This window comes from Athene noctua, chromosome 11 (genome assembly GCF_965140245.1).
Source record: "Athene noctua chromosome 11, bAthNoc1.hap1.1, whole genome shotgun sequence".
Classification (NCBI taxonomy): Eukaryota; Metazoa; Chordata; class Aves; order Strigiformes; family Strigidae; genus Athene; species Athene noctua.
In genome coordinates, this window is record NC_134047.1 from 5,862,230 (window position 1) to 5,884,107 (window position 21,878).

The window sequence follows — 21,878 nt, forward strand, 5'->3', positions numbered from 1 at the left end:
CAATTCCCTCAGGCACTGGATTCTTAACCAAATACTATTAAGGTGCAAAGAGTGCCCCTTTATCGGCTTGGAGACATTTATTTATAGGCACTTAAATTCTTTCTTCATCACCGCACAATCATTTTACAGTCTAATCAATGCATTCTGCAGCAACAGAGAGCCATTTAGTGCTGCAGAATTTTTCTTTCACTGTATTAAAGACCTCCTAAAAATGGTAAATTACTTCCCTCAAGTAACCATATCCAAGATTATATACATAGATAACTAGCTATATGTAAATAAATTTTGACTTCACTGTGAATAACCAACAGTTGAACAACCAGTGCAGAGAATTACATAGTTGTTAATTCACAGCAGGTGAACACTCCAGTTTGGTTCCAAGTTTCCCTTAGAGCCAAAATTAAATTGCCAAAGCCAGTTAGATTTTCTTTTATCTATTCCAAAATGCTAGCCATTACACCCCTGTGGGAGTGGAACACTATTCAAACCCACACAGGAAAAACATCTAAACCTGGGTGAAAAGGCAGGGCTACCTTCTGAACTAATGTATGTTAAACACATAATGAAATTACATTAAATCACACAGCCAAGGTAGATACAAATATTTATTCTGTCCAACTGTTAGGTCACTTGACAAGTGCAGATCTTTCCATCTAAATACTGAGATGGACTAAGTCAATTTTATGGGAAGAGTCTAACTGCCCTTTTGACTCAAACTGCTTTTATGTTTGCAGCCCCTCCCTTAAGCAAAAATCTCAGCTAGAATTTCTATAGGGACACCAGAAAATTTTCCTCAGTATGAGAAAATTGTATTATTTTGGTTTGGGATTTAAAATAAAATGCCACTGCTGTAAAGACTGGTTTACAAGAACACACAGTAATAACAGCACCAGGTGACAAGGCTTCCTCTCCTACAGGGATTAAAAAAAAAAAAAAAAAAAAAAGAAAAAATTTTCTTTCCCAGTCCCCCTTTGAGAGCATACAAGCATTTGAGTGAAGTGTCTAGATCAGAGCTTTCCTGGGGGAGAGATAAATGACAGCAGTGAGTAAACACTTGGAGATGATGCTGGAGCCTGTTCTGCTTTCTCTTTAGGGGCAGAATAATTGACATGTCTGTGTGACTCAATGGGAATATTAACAGTCAAGAGGCACACATTTTAGCAACCGTTACCACTCGTGGGCACATAATTTCCACCATCTTATATGCAAACATTAGTGCATATATAGCAAACCCAAAAACTATTGCACAATAACAGCAAGCTTCCGTGGCACTTCAGGAACAACCCTACCCCCAGGCATATTTCTGTTTGCCTCTTGCTTAGAGGTAAGTCTATCACATCATAGTGCACATATGTATGTATACATAACAAAGCCATTCAAGCCCATAGCATCAACAGAAAACCCCAATACCTGCTGCACAGTGCTCTGAGAGTCAGCTGAAGACAGCTGCTATCTGTGGAAGCTTGAAAATACAAAGTGAGAGAGTAGAGCTTGGAAATGTCTTTAATGTAAGTAGAATTGTAGCAATGTACTCAAAGGGGAAAACCTCTGCAGAGCTCAATAAAATTACTTTTTTTTTTTTTCTCCAGTCCGACAGCAACAGACCCAAGTTGAGTATCACAGACTGTGGGCATGAAATTTTTATAGTTTCATTTTTAAACAAAAACCCTTGCATAGCTAATATTTACAAATAAATCCGCACACACAACAACATGGCAGACCTGCAGGTTAAGCTGCAAAACCATTGAAGCATTAAATTCTTCTGCCTAGCAGTGGCTCAAATAGCGTTCAGGTACAAATGCTGCATTTATTCCTTCAGCAGTACTTCACATATGATACAAGGATCTTAATCTTCCTGGAAATTAGCATAAGTGCATTGAGCTCCAAGCCAGTTCACATCTTGACAGAATACATACACATCATCTGGTCCTACAGTAGTATGAGTTCACTGATGAACTGCTGCATCCCCCAGTGCTCCACTAGTACGTTCCTTGAGACAATGCTGTGCATCTACCTTACCCTTAGAAATATCAGTACTGGGAAAAAAGGCAGGTTTATTGCTCTTAAAATACAGTACATAGAAAGGCTCGAATCCTATAAAGCAAGCAACCCAAATGTATAGACTGAAACAAACAAAAAAAAGCCAAAGCACCTTTGAATGTATTGATCTGAATCCCCGAGTTTTTGTGAAGGTCAAATCTTGTTCCTATTAAACACAGAAGACTGGCAAATGATTTCTTGAGAGCATATCATCATGAAATTCTACTATATTACATCTTACACACCACAGTAAGTTTATAAGTGCTTTTTGAAATGAAAATGAAACTGAGTGCTCAGGGGTTGTATATTTACTGCTTGGCTGCTCCTTTCTCTGCTCTGCACCTCAGCTGTAGGAGAGAAAGGTGATCGCAGCAGAATACAGCTTTGAAGTAAAGTCTGCTTATACTGACCTTTGCAATTTGAGTCCATAACCAACGCTTCCTAGACTAGACTTGGAACTGAGCTAAAAAGATACACAAGCCTAACTACCACTGAACTGGCCAGGGGAGCGGTAAGTTTTTACTAATTGCATAGTACAGAACCAAAGGCATTTGTTTTTAAAATGCTTTATCATGCAAAGCAAACAAACTTTTGAGTAAGGGAGGGATGCTGAGGAGCCTGACAGGAAAGTGAGATGTAATCTGAAGAGTTCATATATAACTGTCTTGGCCCAAACATGCCTAGAACAGTTCAGAAACGTATCAAGCAGCTCACTGAACACACCCTAAGCTCCTTGGGTTTTTTATATAGAGTACAGCTACCAGGTTTAAGCCTCTCAACACAATTTCAAGCTATGTAACAGTAGCACCCTGCACATTATTCATACTCCTTATTCCAATTAGTGTGAGCAAGCACTGCTGCTTCTTGGCCTCCCAAAACCAAATGAGTTTTAGGGTTGTGGGACAGAGCAAATTCAGCATCTGTTCCCCTCAGAGCTAGTAATCAACATTTAATGTCAGTCAGGGTCATCAAAATATAGTTTTATTTACATTTTCATATTCAAATTCAATACAAATCATGAAATATTTACAACAATTTTAAATGTACTATAGCTAAGAAAATGCATTGCTTTTCCTCTCCAGATTCAATAGTACTTTATTGCGGGTTTTAAGACAAAGTTCTGCTAACGTTAGAAACAAGCCATAGATACAGAGATAAAAAAAATAAAGTGCATCTATAAGATGTCCTTAGTTACCTTCGCTGGGCAAGGCCCTACACACTCACTACTGAGGCACCCAGTGTTCCTCTTCGTCCTCAGATCCAACTCCCCACAGACAGCAGACAACAATTTCTCGTCGTCTGTTTACAGGACGTCAGCTCTCCCTGCAGCAGCTTTAGCACACAGGCAAGACAATGCACAGCAACAGCCCAGCATTTTTCAGAGGCTGGATCATTTTCTGAACAAAACACAGCAGATCCTTTGGGAAGAATCTTTTAATCTTTAGTTCAGTCTTCCTGAAGTCAACGCAGACTCTTAAAGCCAGGACTCTGGCATATTGCTGGTGCTAGAGATGGTTCTAACTCCCAAAAAATCACGGAGGATCTTTCAGACTGTCTAGTATCAACAGGTTTGAAAAGTTCTTACAATTGTTCCCTTTACAGTATTGTGCAAGTCAGGTTTGGCCTGTCAGCTTGAAGCTCTCTTTTTCCTTTAGGAATGTGTGGTTGGCAGGTTGGAGTTGAGAGGTAGAGAATCAGTCTGTTTACTAGAGAACCAAAGACACTATGGGCAAAAATCCAGTTTGACAGGCATTAGTTTGTACTTTCTCCTATCAAATTAGTGCACTGAAATATTAAATACAGTGTTGCTTTAAACCAAACTGTCTGGTAAATAAGTATTACACCAGATCAAAGTCAATCTGCTTACAGTGAAAAATCCACTTGAATTAAAAACAATAAATGACAACCCCAAGTCAAAACAACTCCCAGAGACAGGTATGACAAAGAATCTCCTTATTTAAATGACTCAAACACTGAAGAGAAGTTTGCTGAACAGGAACTCTAGTGTTAAAATCTGATGGTTTTCTTTATATTTAAGACAGCTTTATTTGAAGAGTGCTAAAACTAAATTCCACATGGGAGACGCAGTTTTAAAGAATTGCAAACCATACGATTATGATTTGAACAAGTCTATTTTATCTCAGCATTGTCAAGGCAATGTTTTTCTGCTACTGTCTTGCAATGTTTGGTATGCATGTGATGGCAGTAGGCAGCTCCTTGAAGAAGGCTTACAACATGTTGCTGGGTATGTTCTTAGGACCTGACTTCACAAACTTGTGCTTCATCTGCCTCAAAACTTGGGTTGTCAACGTGCGGAAGGACAGTCCCAGCGGAGGGCTGGGATTCATTGTTTACAAGCTGCATGTTGTCATCTGTCCAGAACAAAACCAAGAAAAAGACAAGTTAAGAAGTGTCATAATCAAGCTTTGCTACCTTAAAGCAAACCATGCTTGCTTTATTTCCCACAAGCCTACTAGAGTGGAGTCTTTTCCCAGCACTCTTCCTGCAGAGTGGGAAATCTGAGGCTTTCCTCCAGCTACCACTCTTCTTCTGCCCCTCATTAGTTGGTGAGCCCATTCTTGACACTACTTGTCATTTCTAGAGGTATCTGTTTTGAACTGGAATTCACTTCTCACTAAGGCTGAAGAAGCCTAGGTTGTGTGCTTAAGTGGCAGAAGGCCGCGTGAGGCTATGAAATCCAACTCTAAGGAGACTGGCAATTCTCATCATTTCAGGGCTGCTGAAGACAGGCATCAGGAGCAACTTCTAGGGACTAAGCTCAGGATAAACTGTGGAACACAGGCTGATTCAGAGAGGAAAGCCTTCTCCTGACAGAATAACCTTGTTAGGATGGTGTTAGCGTGTGTCCTTGTCACTCAAAGTGACAACACATAAGGGCCTGAGCCATGTAACTAATCCAGCATCACTAGTTATAGGGATTCAATTTCAACTTCTGACTGTTTAGCTCATAGGAAGTGCCCCCTACACTCTACTGGGATGCCTACACAATGCACTCCTGTACACATGTCACTCACTGGAACAACCTATCCTACAGTAGGCAGGCAGCAAATCCCACATTTTCCTATCAGCTAGGCTTCCTGCAGGAAATCTAAGGAAACACAGCCAGAGCATCCCTTTTCCCTCTGAAAGCTTCCCTGCTCAATCCTCTTCCCAAGGCCATTCCACAATCCAGGGGATAGTTACTTTTGTTTGTTTATCTGGAATCTTTCAATTTTTTTAAATCAACAGCAACACTAAGTGTGTTTTGTCAAAGTTGAGCACTAAAAAGACATTTTCAATTAGCTTGCTGCTGTTCAAAAAGATAAGGTATTTGGAAAAGCTGATAGTCTTTTCCAATTAAAATTCTCTGAAAGTGTTCAAGGATGACTCAGCCTTGGCAAAATCTGAAATACAGTTGAAGTATCTGTCATCTCTATTTCGCATCATTTAAGCTAGAGCAGGACTGACACCCCAGAAGCTTTCTGTAAGTAATTAACTACTTAAAGCAGACAGATCTGGTGGCAAAGCAGGATTCACTCATCTAAATGAAATTTCCAAAGAGACAACGATGAGGGACATCTTCACAAAAATCTCTTTGGCCTCTAAGTAGTAACCCTCTGATTTTCAACTACTCTTTCCACAGGCTTCAGTTTCTAATTCACATTTAGGTTGTGTTCCATTTGAAAACAAAGACCAAGTGTCAGCATCAAGCGCTAAGACAAAAGGGAAGATTACCCCAAAAGACAAGGTATTCAAGCACAGTGAGATGTTAAAGCAATTCCCGCCCCCCAATTCACAGCAGACATAAGCAAAGTGCAATGCAATCTAGCAAAACAGATGAAACAGCAGACGCACTTTCCGATGGTGCATGTTCCTCCAGAGCAGATTCATCGGCTCCTTCGACAGAAGCATATCCAGATGATGCTGTTTCACTCTGATTATCATCTTCATTAACATTATAGCCATTTGATGTCCCACTGGATACTGTGGCTTGCACAGACTCAGCCACTTCTTCTACATCCACCTTCATGAAAAAAGAGAAAACAATTAAGTTAGAACTTTGTAGGAGGCTACATCTTTCCAGGAGACCAATGCATGTGAGTACTGGAGTCTAGTGAACTTTTACCCAGAAAAAAAAGTTTAAAATTGAAAAAAACCACTCTACTGTTAACCTCCAGCATCATAGGTGAAAACTAGTTCCTGCCTAATTGAGTGGGAAGTTCAGATGCAGCCTCTGCATTCTTCAGTCAGCTCTTCCCTTTTGCTGCCCAGTGCCAGGAAAATAAGAGTCTTCCACTCGGTGCAGATCTCCCTCCCCCAGGCAAACTCTGACATATATTTCAACTGATCCAGGCAGCATCAGGAATTGGCAACAGCATCTTCCCCTGGCACTTGCCACAATGAGCAGTTATAGAACAGATCAGAAACTCCTTATATATCCCAGGAAGTCATGTGGCTCCAGAAAAGCCATACATGCCAACACATTCACCTTTCAAGGACTCTGGATACTTAGTAACTGAACAGAGGCTGGTTTCAGGGACAGTACAAATTGTCAAAATTTGCCTGAAGCTTTGAGAAACACCCTTAGCTGCAAGCACAAGAGTTAGGAGCAATTCTTCAGTCATGCGCTACAATCAATTTTGGTTGATGTTCTGCCCAAGGCTTTAGATGATACCAGCTCAGACCAGGTCAGCTGCAGGCTTTGCTGAAGGGTAAATGGCAATTAGTCCTGTAGTATTTTGCCATTGACATGGCAATGCCTGTGCTTATCACCTGCACTCCAGAGGCAGCATTAAATAGCTTAATATGTGGTTACTATGCTAGTGTAATACTAATAATGGCATCTGCCACTAAGAGACTACTGGCTTACCTCAACACCCAAAGCCTTGAGTATGTCACATTTGCACATCGGGCATGTCCTGCGTTCCAGAAGCCAGGGGTCAATACAGTTCTTGTGGAAGAGATGGCTGGGGGAAGAAGGTAACCAACAAGTTCAGTTTCACACCAGGAAAAAAGTTCACATGGCAGCTATGAAGGCCCATTTAGAAACACGGAGAATTTATTCATTCTAGAATGGATTACCTTATTTTGCCACAAGTTTCAGTGTAAGATTATGGATAGTTAATCTCTCAATCTGTAGCCAGTTTATGCTTATTAGTATCTCTACACAAGTTGCTAGAATTCAGCATTACCATCTTTGCTACATCAGTCTTAAGTTGTTGTTTGTTTTGCGTTTTTTTTAAAATCTGTGTACAGTACAACCCAGCCAATAATTTAACTAATACAAATACTGACATCTCAGCCTTAGCTTTAAGATTAACTTCTGTCATGCACATGCAGATGACTAAATAGCATTTGTTTCTGTTAAAACTACACAGAAAAATCATCTGACAGTTATGCCCTCAAGATAAACTATATTCCCACAGATTTACTTTGTCTATGCACTCACTGTGTATTCCAAGGGGATATTCGGCAGGCTGTGTACTCAAGAAAATAAATACAGTTTAGCCATTACAGATGCAAATGTGTGCTTCTATGAAGACACTTAATTCTACAGTGGGTCTGAATTAGGCCACAGATTTAGGAGGATGACTTGAAATCCTGTAATCTGCCTGTTCCCTCAACCTGAATAGAAATATCAAGGCAGATAGGCACTGCTCAATATTAATCAGAACTCTATTATGAGACAAGTACAGAGATCACCACAGCCAGTGCTCACTATCCTACGCCCCATCACGATACCAGGACTCTCCAATTCAGCCCATGTAACCAGCACCTCCTTCCAGCTGCACCAACATGATGTCTAGAGTACAACCTGAAACTTCCTTGATGCGCAACTATTCTAAATACTTGGCCTTAATACTGGTCTTGTGTACCTCTGCTACTATAAATGCCTTCAGTTTGACTATCTGGACAAGAATGCCTTCTGCAAATACACACACCCCAGATACTTAGATACCACTGATGTGACTCACAGGAGCATTTGATTGCTTGTTTTTTTTCATGGAAATACTTAAATGCTTTCAACAAGTGGGGTCTCAGCATTGAGGTCAACCACCAACATCAAGTATGCTATTGCAGTAAATACCAGTTTATAATTCATGTGAAAGAATTTAATAAGGCCAGAGATTACCATTGGTGAAGACTATCAAGTAAATGCAGTCATCTTAAACTAGTTCCTTAAAGCTACATTTGGACCAAAGAGGAATGAAACATCATAAACATGTAAAAGCACTCTCAGAGCAAAGCATAATGCTGTAAATTTGTGTATAAAGAATATACTCGAAAAGTTACTCTCCTCTTAACCCAATAAGTCATTCTTTGTTTGCAAGTTCATATCAAGATTAGTAGGGTTTATAAGGAAATAATGAGAAGACAGGTCTCCTATCAGCCAAAAGTATCTAGAGCTTGTCTAAATGCTTCTGTACTCATGGGACTTACTTCATTACTAAACAGCACTACCTATGAGCATAAACCTGACAAGACAACTGAATAATCATTAACACACGTGTCTGACAGCTTATTCAGTTCTGGGTTTTTCTAAGCTATTAAGCATTAGATCAAGGAGGTTTGTTGATAACACCTTAACAGGCCAACTTCGTGATATCGAAACAGCTCAGAAGTCCTGCTGCTTGGGAGGAGAGAAAGCTTTTGCAAAACTAACCTGGTACAAAGGTAACCCCAGCTCAGATTTGATAGTGTTTAACAAATAACACTGCTCAGCACACAACAGCAGCTACAGATTTTTCTACTCTTCAGAACTTGACTTTTCCTATGTCAAAATTTTTCCAAGGGCTTTTTTGTAACCTTCTCCAAGGGCTACAAAAACCTCTTCCCATACAAGATTTATGCACTTCACACTGCAGCCCTCTGATTTTAGAAGCTCTGCCATAGCAATCTCATTCAGCAGGTACAGGGGGAAGTCCCACAGAGCAAGTTTCCTTAAGCCCTGAAAATGCTTCATTGCTCATGTTAGGAGCAATCAAGTTAAACCCTTAGTGCTGTAAGACCGGGCCTCCACAGCAGCAGAGCAATGAGATACAACAGTAGAGAATTCTAGAAAAATAAACAGCTATAGCTCTATTTTGGTCTCTATCTCGGATGATGCATACAAGAATAGAAGTGCTTTCTTTTAAACTACAGAAGTTGGCACGGTTTAACAAGTTTAGCAGGAACACAACACTCTTAGTAACCAGTAAACTAAGTGACAAGAAATGGGCATAGTTTTGCCAGTTCTCTGCAATTTAGAGGTAACATCCTTAAAGATGTCTTCCTTTGCTGGTGAATAAAAAGCCCTGACATCCCCTGGAGAGACACTGTGGTCTGCCAAGTTACACTTGTCAATTCACTCACAGGGGAAGTTATGAACACAAGCCATCGGGGCACACTACAAGTGTCTATTTACACAGTTCCTGTTGTTCAAAACACTGTTTGACAGAGATTCAAGAATTCTTGCTGTGCAACAGCTTGATTAAAGTTTGATCAGCTTTGTTAACACAGCAGAAGGAACAATCAGAAAGAGGCATGCTTCCAGATTTTGGATTAAGGGGCACTTCGGAAGACAACTTACTTGCAAGTCAGAATACGCACTACTTCATTCGGCTTGTACTGCTCAATGCACACAACACAGCTATCTCCATCAGGACCAGTTTCCTAAAGCAGTGAAAGAAATTTACCGCGTTAACAGATTTTGAAAGCTTCCTTTGAAATACAGTCAGATTTACTGCAGATAGAGGGGTCTAAAGTAATCTAAAATAGCTCCTGTATATAATCTTATATAAACACATTGTGTGGATTACTCCTAGTCAAGCTGATGCTTTAACAGAAGCATTGAAAATTTAATCCCATAGTTTAGAAGTCCATCTGCAAACCATCACTGGATTATTTGAGGCACTACTGCATAGGTTTAGAAACTGCTACTTCCAGTTTTAGGTACAAAAAGAATAGCCAGGGAAGCTGATTAGATATACTAGTTTACCAGCAAATTAGGATCTCTCACCTCAGCAAGACTACAAGCAAGCAGCTAAAAAAAGTAATTTGATTTATAAGAACGTGCAAACTGGAAAGTCTTGCACCCCAAAAAAGGACCTGCTCTGAAAGAGGAACCATCTCTGCAAGAGACAGTTGAGGGCTCAGAGAGACTTCTGCAGCCTGCTCCAGTACTAAGGACCACTCGGGGTTCTGTGCAGGGGGTGTGCCATAATGCTTGGGGGATTACGGAATCGATCATACCTTGTCCCCTGGCTTCAGGGTGCGCAGCTGTAACTGTTCAATGGCCTTTTTAGCCTTGGCCTTTAGTTGTCGCTGTAACAGAAAGCAGTCCTGGTTAAACACAGTCATTTTTCTCTTAAGTGGTGGTTACTAATACTTACCGAGGTGCCTACTGCAAGCAGGCACCAGTTTTATAACCTAGATGTTATCAAAACAAGCCAAGTAAGCATGACTATGCTATTTAGAGACAACATGAAACAGTTTCAGGACATACTGATGTGGTTATTGACTCTGGATGACACCAAGATGCATATGCTTTGTTTTTACCTAACTTTTTCACAAAGCACAGGAACTTCAAGGCTTTCTTCTTTAAGATGCAAGATAATACCTTGATCAGATTAGACCTAGCCAAAACAAACAGAACCCTTCAAACTGACTTGGTACTTAAGACTGAACAAGGAGTCCAACAATCAGTAATTTTAGCTACTCACTTTATGACAGGTTCCTGGCATCAAGCTCACATCCTGATGAAGGGTGAGATTTTTACCAAGCACCTCAGCTACCTGCAGTGCGCCCTGAACTAGCCCCCTCAACTGCTCTACAGAGCACATGAACGCCTCAGGACCATCCTAGCACTGGACAAGTGGAAGAATGCAGTTTTATCTCAATATTGATTCAAAGTAGCATGCACAAAGGAAAAAACAAAACACCCCCACAAAAGGCTCAGAGTTATTTCTCCCCTTCCCCATGACATAAGGTGTGAAACAAATCAAATTACTAGCCCCAGGTGGATTACAGGGCAGCTTTAATGAAAGCAGAGGCGGAAGCATTCCCCTTCATGCAATAATTTGCTTGCTGCTGTCAGGATAGCAGATGAGCAGACAGCAGAAGCCCAGCTTGCCTGGCTACTGTTGCTGTCCAGCTGTCATTGCAAAGCATTTAATTAGCACAGGAGCCAACATCTCTGTTTAAAGGTCACAGTGCCTTTCCACCAATATGACTGTCCTCTCCCTCCTCAGTGCATTTACTGCCTCAGGACATGGAGGCATATCAGACAGCTCTGGCAAAGCCATCCAACATGGGACTTACCCGGAGAAGAGCCTAGACTCAAGTTTTGCAGCTAACCAAAAACCCTCCCCAATTCGTCTGCTCAGTGCAGAACGCCAATGTTAGCTTTCTAGCATTACTTCCCCTTCACGCATTTTAGTTCTGTTACAAGAATCTTTTCTGGGATGATGGTGCAGTGCTAGTGGCACAAGCACAGAAGGAACAAGCGGGTGGAAGGCTGCTGCTGACACCTAACAAACTCAGCAAGAACTGGTAATTCAAGTCTGAGTAAGATTCCCTGTGCTGAAGCAGTCCAAGGCAAACAAGCTGATTTATACGGTCTGCTGAGACCCTGTCAAACAGTTTTGGTGCAAAATGATCTATTTGTACACCAGCATTGTTTTGGGGTCTTAAGATACAGCATCACATCAATGTGCATGCTTTTAGGAATTTAATAGGTGATCGCTATTAAAAACTATCAAGGAAGAGAGGCATACAATCCAAAAGTGAAGGATGCAAACAAGTTTTCAGGTATATTTTTAGGAATAATAACTAGTCAAGCTTTCTTCAAAGCTCACAAAGTTCTTCTGCTGAAGACATCAATATATCTTTCTGTATGTCACTTAAGGTTAACTTTAGCATGATATTCCCCTTGTCAGTGTTTCAGACTGAAGCCCGAGAAGGAGCCACATACTCATCTCAGTAAACAGAGGCCCCCAAAAGTTTCAGCAACAAACATGGTAACATCCATAAAGCAGGAATGCAGCATTATTTGTACTTATACACAGCCAGAACTATCCATCAGTGCTACTTGTTATTAACTGAAAACTAAACTTTCTAGGAATGTACTCCCTCATACAGTATCTAATCTACACATCTAATGTCAGGCCAAGAATATTAGACAGGACCCAACTGGCTGTATTGTTAATAATTTACTGAAACAATATTTTAAGTTTTGCCTGGGCACAAGTTTAATTGCTCTTCATGAAATGCACCAATGGCAAAGTCACCTTCAACACTGATTTTTCTAAGTACAGCAGAACACCCCTACAGGGGAATAGAGAAAGCTTTGAGGAGGAAGCTTTTTATTCAATAGCCTACCAGGAGATCCAGGATACTCAAGCTTGGAATGTCAAAGCATTTTGTGAAGCCAAGTTTTTAAAGCAAACATTAAATGTTAATGACATTAAAAGTCTAAAAGCCCCAACCCAGCAACTCTAGAAAAAAAATAGCTAAGTTGAGTCAGGAAAAAAAAGAATTAGGACATTACAAATCAGGTCAGGTCCCAGCTCCTATCCAGGCTCTAGCATACTGAAGTAGAGAGGTTCCTAACTGGGAAAATTAGGTTTGTTGTTGCTTCGTCCTCAGTCTTTCCTAGCCCAATGCTGCCAGTTTTATCCCCAGCCCTTTCTGCATAAGGTACCTGGCACGGTCATGGCAGTGCAGACTGGCGAGCTCTAAGGAGGTCAGGAACTCCTCCTTTTCTCCTGTAAGCTAAGGAAGTTCTTCCCCACACGTAGCTACCGCCACCAAAACAGGTTTGAACTGTGGGAAGTTGAGCAACTCACCTCCTCCAAGCCATTAATTAGGTCATTTCTCAGCTGCAACATCTAATCTTTATGAAATCAATGGAAGTGAAGACTCAAGCTTAAAATTAGAAACCAGGCCACAGATAACATCGCTGGCCATTTTGCATTATTAAGAAAGGTTAATATATTGAGGAACTGAATTTGCCAATACTCCACTGACTAGAAAGGTAGCAAGCCACCTAACATTCTTGCCTTGTTTTAACACCTTCTTGCTCACAGACCTCACAATGCAGTAAGAGATCAGAGGTGGGGCCTTAAATTTCAAGCCTAGAAGAAAATACACATTCAGATAAGAACTAGCAGGTTGTAAACAGCTTAGCTAGCTGGCTCATCAGGAAAAAAAAAAGCTACTCTATTTTAATTCACAGGGCAGATGTACCACTAAACTCATGTTTTTGCTTGGACTGCAAGATTACATGACTGGCTCTTCTCAATAGTCACTCAACTTTTTAAAGAAAACCTTTGCACAGTTTTACATTACTGACTTGTATGCAATTGCTGCTCAAGCTGAGAGACAGCTGCTGCCTTCAAGAAAAGTCTGAAGAGAACATGTTTAAAACCTGGATTATATGTGATCAAGCCATCCAAGGCAAGTGCCTTCACCAGAAGCAGCGAGTAGTCACACCAAGAAGTACAGAAACTGTATTGGCAAATGGCAAAGTTTAAAGGTACTCAACAGCCTATCTATAAAACAAGAGTTTGCTTCAGATAGCACTGAAGTCTGAAGATTTTTCTCAAGCCAAAAAAAAAAAATCATATTGCCAATACGGCAACACCTGGAAGCCGTCCAGTTCAAGCAGGGGTTACTGCTAGTCCCACGCATGAATGAAAATTTATATCTAGCCAGGCTCTTGTTTTCAAGAAGCCTTTACAGAAGAGACAAAGGATCTAGAAAATGGTCTCCCCTCTTTTTGTTCTACCCCTTAGTAAGCAAATGGGACTCAAAAACTTAATCGCCCTTTTCAGTCCAAGGCAAGAGCTCTCCTGGGGCTTGGCTCAGTCCACAAGAACAAGACAAACCTGAACCTGAACAAACAAGAGACAAGCTGCAGAGCATCATTATCACATATCACAATCGCGTATCATAGCGTTCTGTAGAGCAATTCAAAAGTGTTCGTTTTGGTTCAAGTGGTAGACTGACACTTTACAAGACTCCTTATAACAGCAATACAGCCCCATAGGAAAGGTCAAAAAAGCAGACAGATACTTTGAAGAGTAGTAACCCCAAGTAAAGGGATGCGTTCATAACAGCAGTTCACTTTGAAAGAGGGAAAATTTGTAATACTTAACTATCACCACACTTGCTGTTTCCTAAAGACACCCCCCAAAAGAACATATAACCCTTGGACATCTGTGCAATAAAGGAGACAAAACACACTCCTTTACTCCACCAAATAACAGACTGAAGTCCAGGCAATCTGAGTTTCCAAAGGGCTGAATGATGACAGGAAAGCTCCCCATGTAGCATGCAAGTTGATCACTAGTTTGACTAATACTCGGTATTTCATGGAGCTAAAGCAGTTAAGTCTCAAACTTTGGATATACCTGAAAACCCAATCAGCTGGTTAACAGGGAAGACTGTAGCATCATCTTTTGTAGTTCACCTTCACTAACAACAACTTTCTTGTTATTCTTTGCTTATCTAATCATTGAGAGGTCAGTTTTTAGGTGCCATGGTATAAAAATCCAGAACTGTTTTCAATTGTTGTCTTGAGTTTCACTTTTACAAAACAGTACATTTTTACCCCCTGACAGCAGAGAAGCCTTCTTCTATTCTTATAGTTTATAAAGCACTTTTTAAGGCTCCTTAATTTCAGTTCAGCTGAAATCATGTGGAACTGGCATGTCGTTCATGAATGTTATTTTTCAATCTACAGTAAATTCCTTGTGCACACAGAGCCCAAGACAGAAATAGTTTGTGAAGGTGCTAGCCAAGCAGACTGGATTGTCCCAGTACCCTCTACCACTGAGGCATTAATAAACTTTGTAGCTTTTTGAAAGCCTGATAGCTCAGAATAGAGCTGGACTTCCACAACTGCTCCACTAAATACCTTCAGAGCAGGAAAAAAATTTCATGTGATTTGATAAACAGTGTCTTTTGTAGACCAGATTCTAGGGCACCTTGTTTAATGCTAAACAAACCTGGACAGGAAAAACTGAGTTCTCATACTTGGGCAGATAGGGAATGAAAGAGGGAGTTCATCAGCAGGAGACACCGTGTGCATCTCTGTCCACAGATGTCAGCAAGAACAGCATCAAGTTACAGAGCTCCATGAAAGGTATACAGAGACAACTCCATATGGCATCCAGCAATGCTACATCTCACAGGCAGATGACAACTTCTAATACTGCTCTTCCAACTATTCCCTATTGTATCCTTATTCCCTTATTAGCCTCATGTCACTTCCAGGTGTAGCATAACACCTGAACATCCAAAAGCACTTAGAGAAGGTCTAGTCCAGACACCGAGGCAGAGCTTAGACAAGGCACAAATACAGTTCTGCTCACTGTTAGATCTTTAGTCTCAGTAAGGATATAGCCAGCTGACCACCAGCCACAAGATTACACATAGACTACAGGATTTCAGAACACAAACTCAACTGAGTTAGGTTCTGTGATTACTAGAGAGAACCCAGCATTCAACTCTGGCCAATACTTGAACCCAGCATTCAATTCTGGGAATACTGCTGTCGTTCACCCTAGCTAGTCTCTCCGCCTGCCAAGAACAACGATGGTTTTGCACATTGACATTTTGAAGAAGCCACTCCTAAAGTGTTACAGAAGCCTGAAATTGGCTTGAATTTCAACACCTGTGTCCAACTTCTGAAATAAGCTGATAAAGCTAGAAGGATATTGCTCAAGGGGCCTGAAAGTTCCAGGACAGCAGAGAACCTGAGTAGGGCAGGTGTTCTGCAGTGGCAGAGAAGTCTGTCACTTCTTTAACTATTTAACTACCAATCCAGAGATAATCCACATAACTCTGAGCCCAGGTAGAGCAAGATGCTCATGCTGTTGCTGTCTGTAGGAGATGACTCTAACAACTCTTCTTTTAGAGTTCAAGTAGCTCCTGAAAGAAGCACTGCAAATACCAATGGTCTCCTCTGCAACACAGCTCTAAGGACAAGGCTGAGGTACAGCTGACCCACTCAGATCCTGTTCCTACTGCTGCCCATCACCTCTGACAGATGTCATGCCAGGACTTTATTCTCACTTTTAAGGCTTTTGCTTAAACTCTAAAGCAGCAGGTATAAGGTAGGTTCAATAAGACTGAAGACAAAGCTGTAAGCATTAGTCCTATCATCTGATCAGATTATTGCACAGAAGGGAGTTACTTGGAAACTTAACTCATTAGCAGCTGCCTGCCTAGGGTTTAAAAGGAACACAATTTAACAGTGCTTTTTTTCTCCTAATTGAGAGCGTCACTGCAATCCTCAAAAAGCAGTTTTCAACAAGCAGCAGCTCCCCAACTTGTGGTCTAAAGGCAACCCGAAGTCATGCACCATTTTGCAGACACTGTTGCAGTCGTGTCTCACATAACAGCTAGCACATAGGCAGCGCTACGTGGGAAGTGTGAGGGTCAGCTAAAAGCAGTTCAGCGCTCTCACCGCCTCCAATATATCAGCACTACTGCTGCACTACAGTTCAGGGAGTAAAACTTGTAGGAGACAGTTAACTATAATAAACATGATCAGTTGCTTTCTCCAGACAGTTTACTTTTTGTTGTTTCTTTGGAAAGTTTTAAGATGTTTAAAGATCTATCTTTTAGCATTTTAAAGATCACACTCGCTTTCCTATTGAATGAACAAATTCAATAATTTTGGTGCTCAACTAGTATTTTGCCCTCAATATCCACAGCTCAAGGGTATAAAACAAGCAATGGCACACACAAACTTACCTGGGTCCTGGACTGGGCCCTGGCAATCCTGAGTCTCCGAGCAGAATAAAAAACAAAGTAGCCCATGGTTGCTGCTGTGACGATGAAAAATGACACTGAGATGAAGAAGATGGAGTATTGATTCATCCAAGGACCATGTTTTTTCCCCACTTCAATAACCATCGTCACTTTCATGCCACTCTCAATCCGGTGTAAGATCTCCATGCCTTTCAGGTTGCCAATCATGATTGCAACAATGCTTTCAGCACCTGCAAAGGAGAAAGAGAATCCATGCTCAATTCCCAGGTGTTGTATAGAAGTCATTGTGCTAAAGAACAGACTGGAATGTTTCTAACTAGCATTTGCAGATTCAACATGCACTGATGGAATTAAGTGTCATCTTCATCTGTTTGAAAGGTATGTATGATTAAATATGGTTCACTTGTGCAGGTCATGGGTAGAATTTATTCCTCTCCATAGCACTCCTCACTCCCATGTAGGACATGCATTGTCATTATTTTAGACTCGAGACTTTGGCAATTTGCATTTTAACATGCCTTTGGACTACATGAAGTTAAAAATAAGCCCTATACAGAGTGAGGTCACTAGGGATTGTGGTATCTCCAGGAGCTCAGAGATGCCAGGTCCACAGATGGTGGCTTAGGGACCCTTCCTGTAATGGATCTGACTCCCTCCCTGCTCCACTGCTACTTCTTAACACCTCTTTTCTAAGTTTGACAGTACTGTTAAGAACCTCCCCAGACACTGAGCAATCAAAGCCACAGATCAGCTTTTGCTTCTGTATTTTCAGAAGCAATTGAGAAATGTTTGAGTGAAATCTGGTTGTGAACTATAAATGCTGTTGTGGGTTTCTAATGCAAATTCAGAGGGAAGCAAATATGGAGGTGTGCCTAGCTTTTAAACAGTTGGTGGCAGACTGCAAACTCCATCCAGATTTTAACAACAGATTTCATTTACCCAGTTGAATGTCATGACAAGCCATCAGAGGAACCAAGGAAGGAATTTTATGGTAGGAAGAAATTTCAAGCAACTCCGGTCACCAAGTACAGACCAGAACAAAGCTGCTTTCATTTTAGTGACAAGCAAGTGCTTGACGACACTTGATACTATTTGCAGGAACTTCAATATAACAGAGAGTCTCTTAAGAGGAAAAAAAGGGAGAAAGCGAGAAGAGTAGATTGTCACTAGACCAGTGACAAACTAAATACAAGAAAAATGGATTTGAAGACTAGCTGGTCAGGAGTCTCACTGCATTAAACCATCAGGTGCACAACATCCATAATAGATATTGCATGGTGAAGGAATAAAGGCTGTTACATAAGTGTTATTTTTAGCTCACCTCCCAGCCAAACACTTTTAATGGGGAGACCAATTTTTTTCCCCCTCCATTAAGAGAAACCTTAGCCAACATTCAGCTATGAAAAAAGCCCTAGAATTGGTGTTAAACCACAAAGGCTCTTATTTGAAAGCACTTACTAGTTTTCCAGCTTGTCCACATAATGCCTTTGATCCAAGATGGCTAAGCATGATGTCTTGCAACTCTCCTCAGTGTGACTAAAGTAATCTTTTATTCAGAAAGCTCCTTGTAATGAGAAGTACCTCATACAGAGAAGAGGAAAAAAACCCAAAACAACACAAAACCAATCAGCCAGATGGCAACTACTCTCCTTTATGATGAACTAGGGCTTATACATCAGTTATAAAATGAGCTGGAGTCAGGTGTTAGGAGCAAGTAAAGAATTAAGCATGGGTCAAGTCAGAAGCCGAGACTTTCATAAGCATGGAAGAAAGTGTGGAAGAACAAGCTGTAGCAACAAGAAAATAAAAAGCCTGCCAAAAAAGAAAAAAAAAACCTCGTTCTGCTTTGTTTCCCTTCGCTCCTGCATGTCTCACTAGTCAAATATAGCTTGTGGTTATGCGCAACACAATGTAGCGTAGGGACTCCTGTTAATGAAATGTCACCATCAGCCTGCAAAACCACTTCAGCTACTAAGCCATCAGTTGTGAATAAGTTTTACCCTTAAAGAAAAAAAAAAAAGTCTTCCATTTAAGTTTCAGGCTAATCAGTTCACCAGGATGTCATTAGATGACAGTTCTAGGTCTTTTCCTGACAGTTTTCCCCCCAGAGATTCCTCTTGCAGTGTCAGCTCTGGTTTAGATAAACACATGCAAGTGGTCAGCTGGTAGCTTTGACACTGGAGCAACAAGGGAGGGAGGGAGAGAGCAGTCATTTCCATCAGCACCTGCACTATGCTCCCCGCCTTGGAGCGAACCCCCACTGGCATACATCAGCATCCATCTTCAGTATTTTGTAATACAAACTCTTAGGACCAACAGTTAATTTCTAAAGGCAATTACAGGTGAGGTAACCTGACATCACATGAAGTTAACCAAATGCCTTATGCCAACAACAGGGGAAAATTACCCAGAAACTGCATCTAAATTCTGGCCATCAGTGGCACAGGAGGAGTTTAGTCACTTCAGCAGCTCCTTTTGGAGAGGAACAAAGCTCTGTCACCATCACACAGGGCCTGTCATGGGGGCATCACCCTTACCTGGCACAAGACAAGGCCTCCTTGTCTGCCAAGAGGAGATTCGATGATGCCCTGTTAGCCTGAAGCAAAGATAGAAGCCCAGAATCCATGTTTAGCACTACTGTTGTGCTTCTAGAATCAAACCAGCTAGGATCATCCACCCACAACGTTTCCTGAGCCACTACATGGGGTCCACCATGACAATTACTGAAGCGTGTCACCGTGGCCTGGAAACCACCAACCTAGAGAGCCGCTCCTGACAGTACTTGGGCATCTTAATGGAAATATCTGAGGGGACATCTGCAGCGGTGTCTCAACCGCAGCAGCTGCTCTGAACTGTCAGCTTCCCCTCCGCCCCCAGACTCCAGCAAAGCAAGAGGAAAATCAGTTTCTGCCTGGCAAAAACCTCACAGAAACACAAGTTCCTTGCCTAGGCATCAGCTTTGTGATTCAGGCAGAGCTTTCTGTAACAGTTTAAGGGACATTAGAAGGTGAGATTAAGCTGCTGCCTGTTTAGCTAATAATGGGCTCATTGCTAATCAAAAACAAACATTTCCCAGCCTCTTTCCCATATCCCTCGAAATTGGAGAAGGAAAGTTATTCAAGACCTTACACAAATATAGTCTGCCTCTGTATATTTGGAGTTTTGCAGAAATCGGAAGGCAGCACGCTGGTCAAAAATCTGAAGGATGCCGTTTTGCGATACAGGTTGGCACAGATGAAGCACAAGAATTTAAATGGTTTGTTGTGGTGGAGGAGGAGCTGGGACACGAGCACGTTTGGCATGCAAGGAGAGTGCATGACTGGGATCAAAGTTTTACCTTCCTGTATCAGATTTACTTAGATGCAGAGTGGAGTTGCATCTATTTATATAATTAAATCTATATTAAACTCTGCCCTGCAAAGGCTTCACTTGTTCTGCCATTACACTCCTGCTCCCTGTAAACAAAGCTACAGGTCTGACAATTCAGTAGAGAAATGCAATGTGCAAGAGGTGCACAGAACTGGGAGCATTAATTTTTGCACAGTAAACATCTTTTTCACATTCATTAAGGGGATTATTGTAATTCAGTGCTACTTGTGTATGTGCTACAGATAAACCTATTTTGAACCAAGGAAATTGTTGGTCCTGGAGAACAGTCACCCCCCAATATTTAGCAGACTGCAACATAACTTAATCAATGCCTTAGCAGCAGTCTTTTTTAGCTAAAAAAAAAAAAAAAATCACAACCTGTTCATGCATTAAAGCACATGAAGGCAAGGATTAGGTCTTGGGGCCAACCAAATCCCCTGCTTCAAAACAAGGGATGGTAAAAGTATTGCTTACCCAGTTCAGATTAAGTATACTCAATGTACAGGATAACCAGAACTTTAGTTCTTTGGGCCACTGCACATGACTAAGTCCCAGACAAGTAAGCCTCTATGTGCCATTGCTAAGTATGGTGGGACTCCACGGCACACCTCAAGGCAACACTAGCACTGCAGATCCATGCTTGGGCACAGCACTGATGCTTCCACCGTCTCCATTCTTGCACAACTATCATCATAAACCCTCTTCCCACAGAAGCAACTCAGAAGAGCTGTCACAGTGTTCTCAGGGTGAACAAACCTGCAAGCTGATTCCCATAGAAGGTGGGACTTCCAAACTTGCTGAATTTTTTTCCCTTCCTCCCCCATGCAGGTGAAGATATGAAGCAGCTTAGAAGAACTACCTCCTTCTCAGGCATATTACAAGTATAACAACAACTTCTAGAAACACTACAAGCAGGTTTCCCCGGATGTTACAGTGAAATGTCTTTTTTTTTAATTAAAAGGGAACTGTTTTTCTCTAGATACTGATTATTAATATCTTGTACTGAGCATTCCTTTCTCATTTCTCTGTAGAGAACTGAAGTTGTCTACCCTTCCAGGTAGTTATGGTACAGCTTCCAGGTCTGGGGTTCAAACTGTCAAGTAGATTCAGATATTAAGGAATGCACCACATTTTGCAGTAACTAGAAGCTACATGAGTGAAAGTTTTCTGCCCAGCCCCCAAAACTCACTACTGTTAAAGCCCTTCTATAATACAGAAAGAGAAAATAAAATTTCAGAAGGGAGCTATACTAGTACTCCAAGTGGACTAAATACAGTAGAGTAAGACTTAAAAGCCAGAGACTACAGCCACAGCATGCAGACTTGCAGGAAGGTTCTGCCCACAAGAGGCTCTGCAATGGTGACAGTGAGTTTGCTCATGGCCTTGAGATCTGTGCTTGCTGGGGAGACCGGGGAGGCTCCATCAGCCCTCCAAGAGTACAGCTGCTAGCTGTACGCGTGAACTTAACAGGCAGCTTTCCCTACTGGGATGAAAGTTGAACCCTACCTTAACCATAACTAAAATTTATCCCTTGTGTCCTGCATCTCCAGCCTTGCAGGCAAGCCCCTCACTGCACGAGAGCATCAGAACAAACACAGGGTACTGCCTAAACTTCACCCACTGCTGCTCCCACAGCAACCATCCCTTCTGAGACAGCTTTGGTAAGCAAATCTCCCCTTGAGGAGAGCAGGGTGTTGCTACAGCCGTGT

The 21,878-nt window shown here is 41.4% G+C and overlaps 1 protein-coding gene across 1 annotated transcript in view; it reads right to left on the reverse strand.

Annotated features, from left to right (window-relative positions):
* Nucleotides 1-3,012: 3,012 nt before the first annotated feature.
* Nucleotides 3,013-21,878, reverse strand: part of RNF128 (ring finger protein 128) — a 28,605-nt gene continuing 9,739 nt past the window's right edge. Inside the window, exons 2-7 of the mRNA XM_074915060.1 lie at nt 16,783-17,030; nt 10,273-10,344; nt 9,611-9,693; nt 6,911-7,007; nt 5,896-6,064; nt 3,013-4,412 (exon numbers count right to left, since the gene is read on the reverse strand). Coding sequence (XP_074771161.1) covers nt 4,294-4,412; nt 5,896-6,064; nt 6,911-7,007; nt 9,611-9,693; nt 10,273-10,344; nt 16,783-17,030 — 788 coding nt within the window. The 3' untranslated portion in view covers nt 3,013-4,293. The remainder of the gene's footprint in view (nt 4,413-5,895; nt 6,065-6,910; nt 7,008-9,610; nt 9,694-10,272; nt 10,345-16,782; nt 17,031-21,878) is intronic.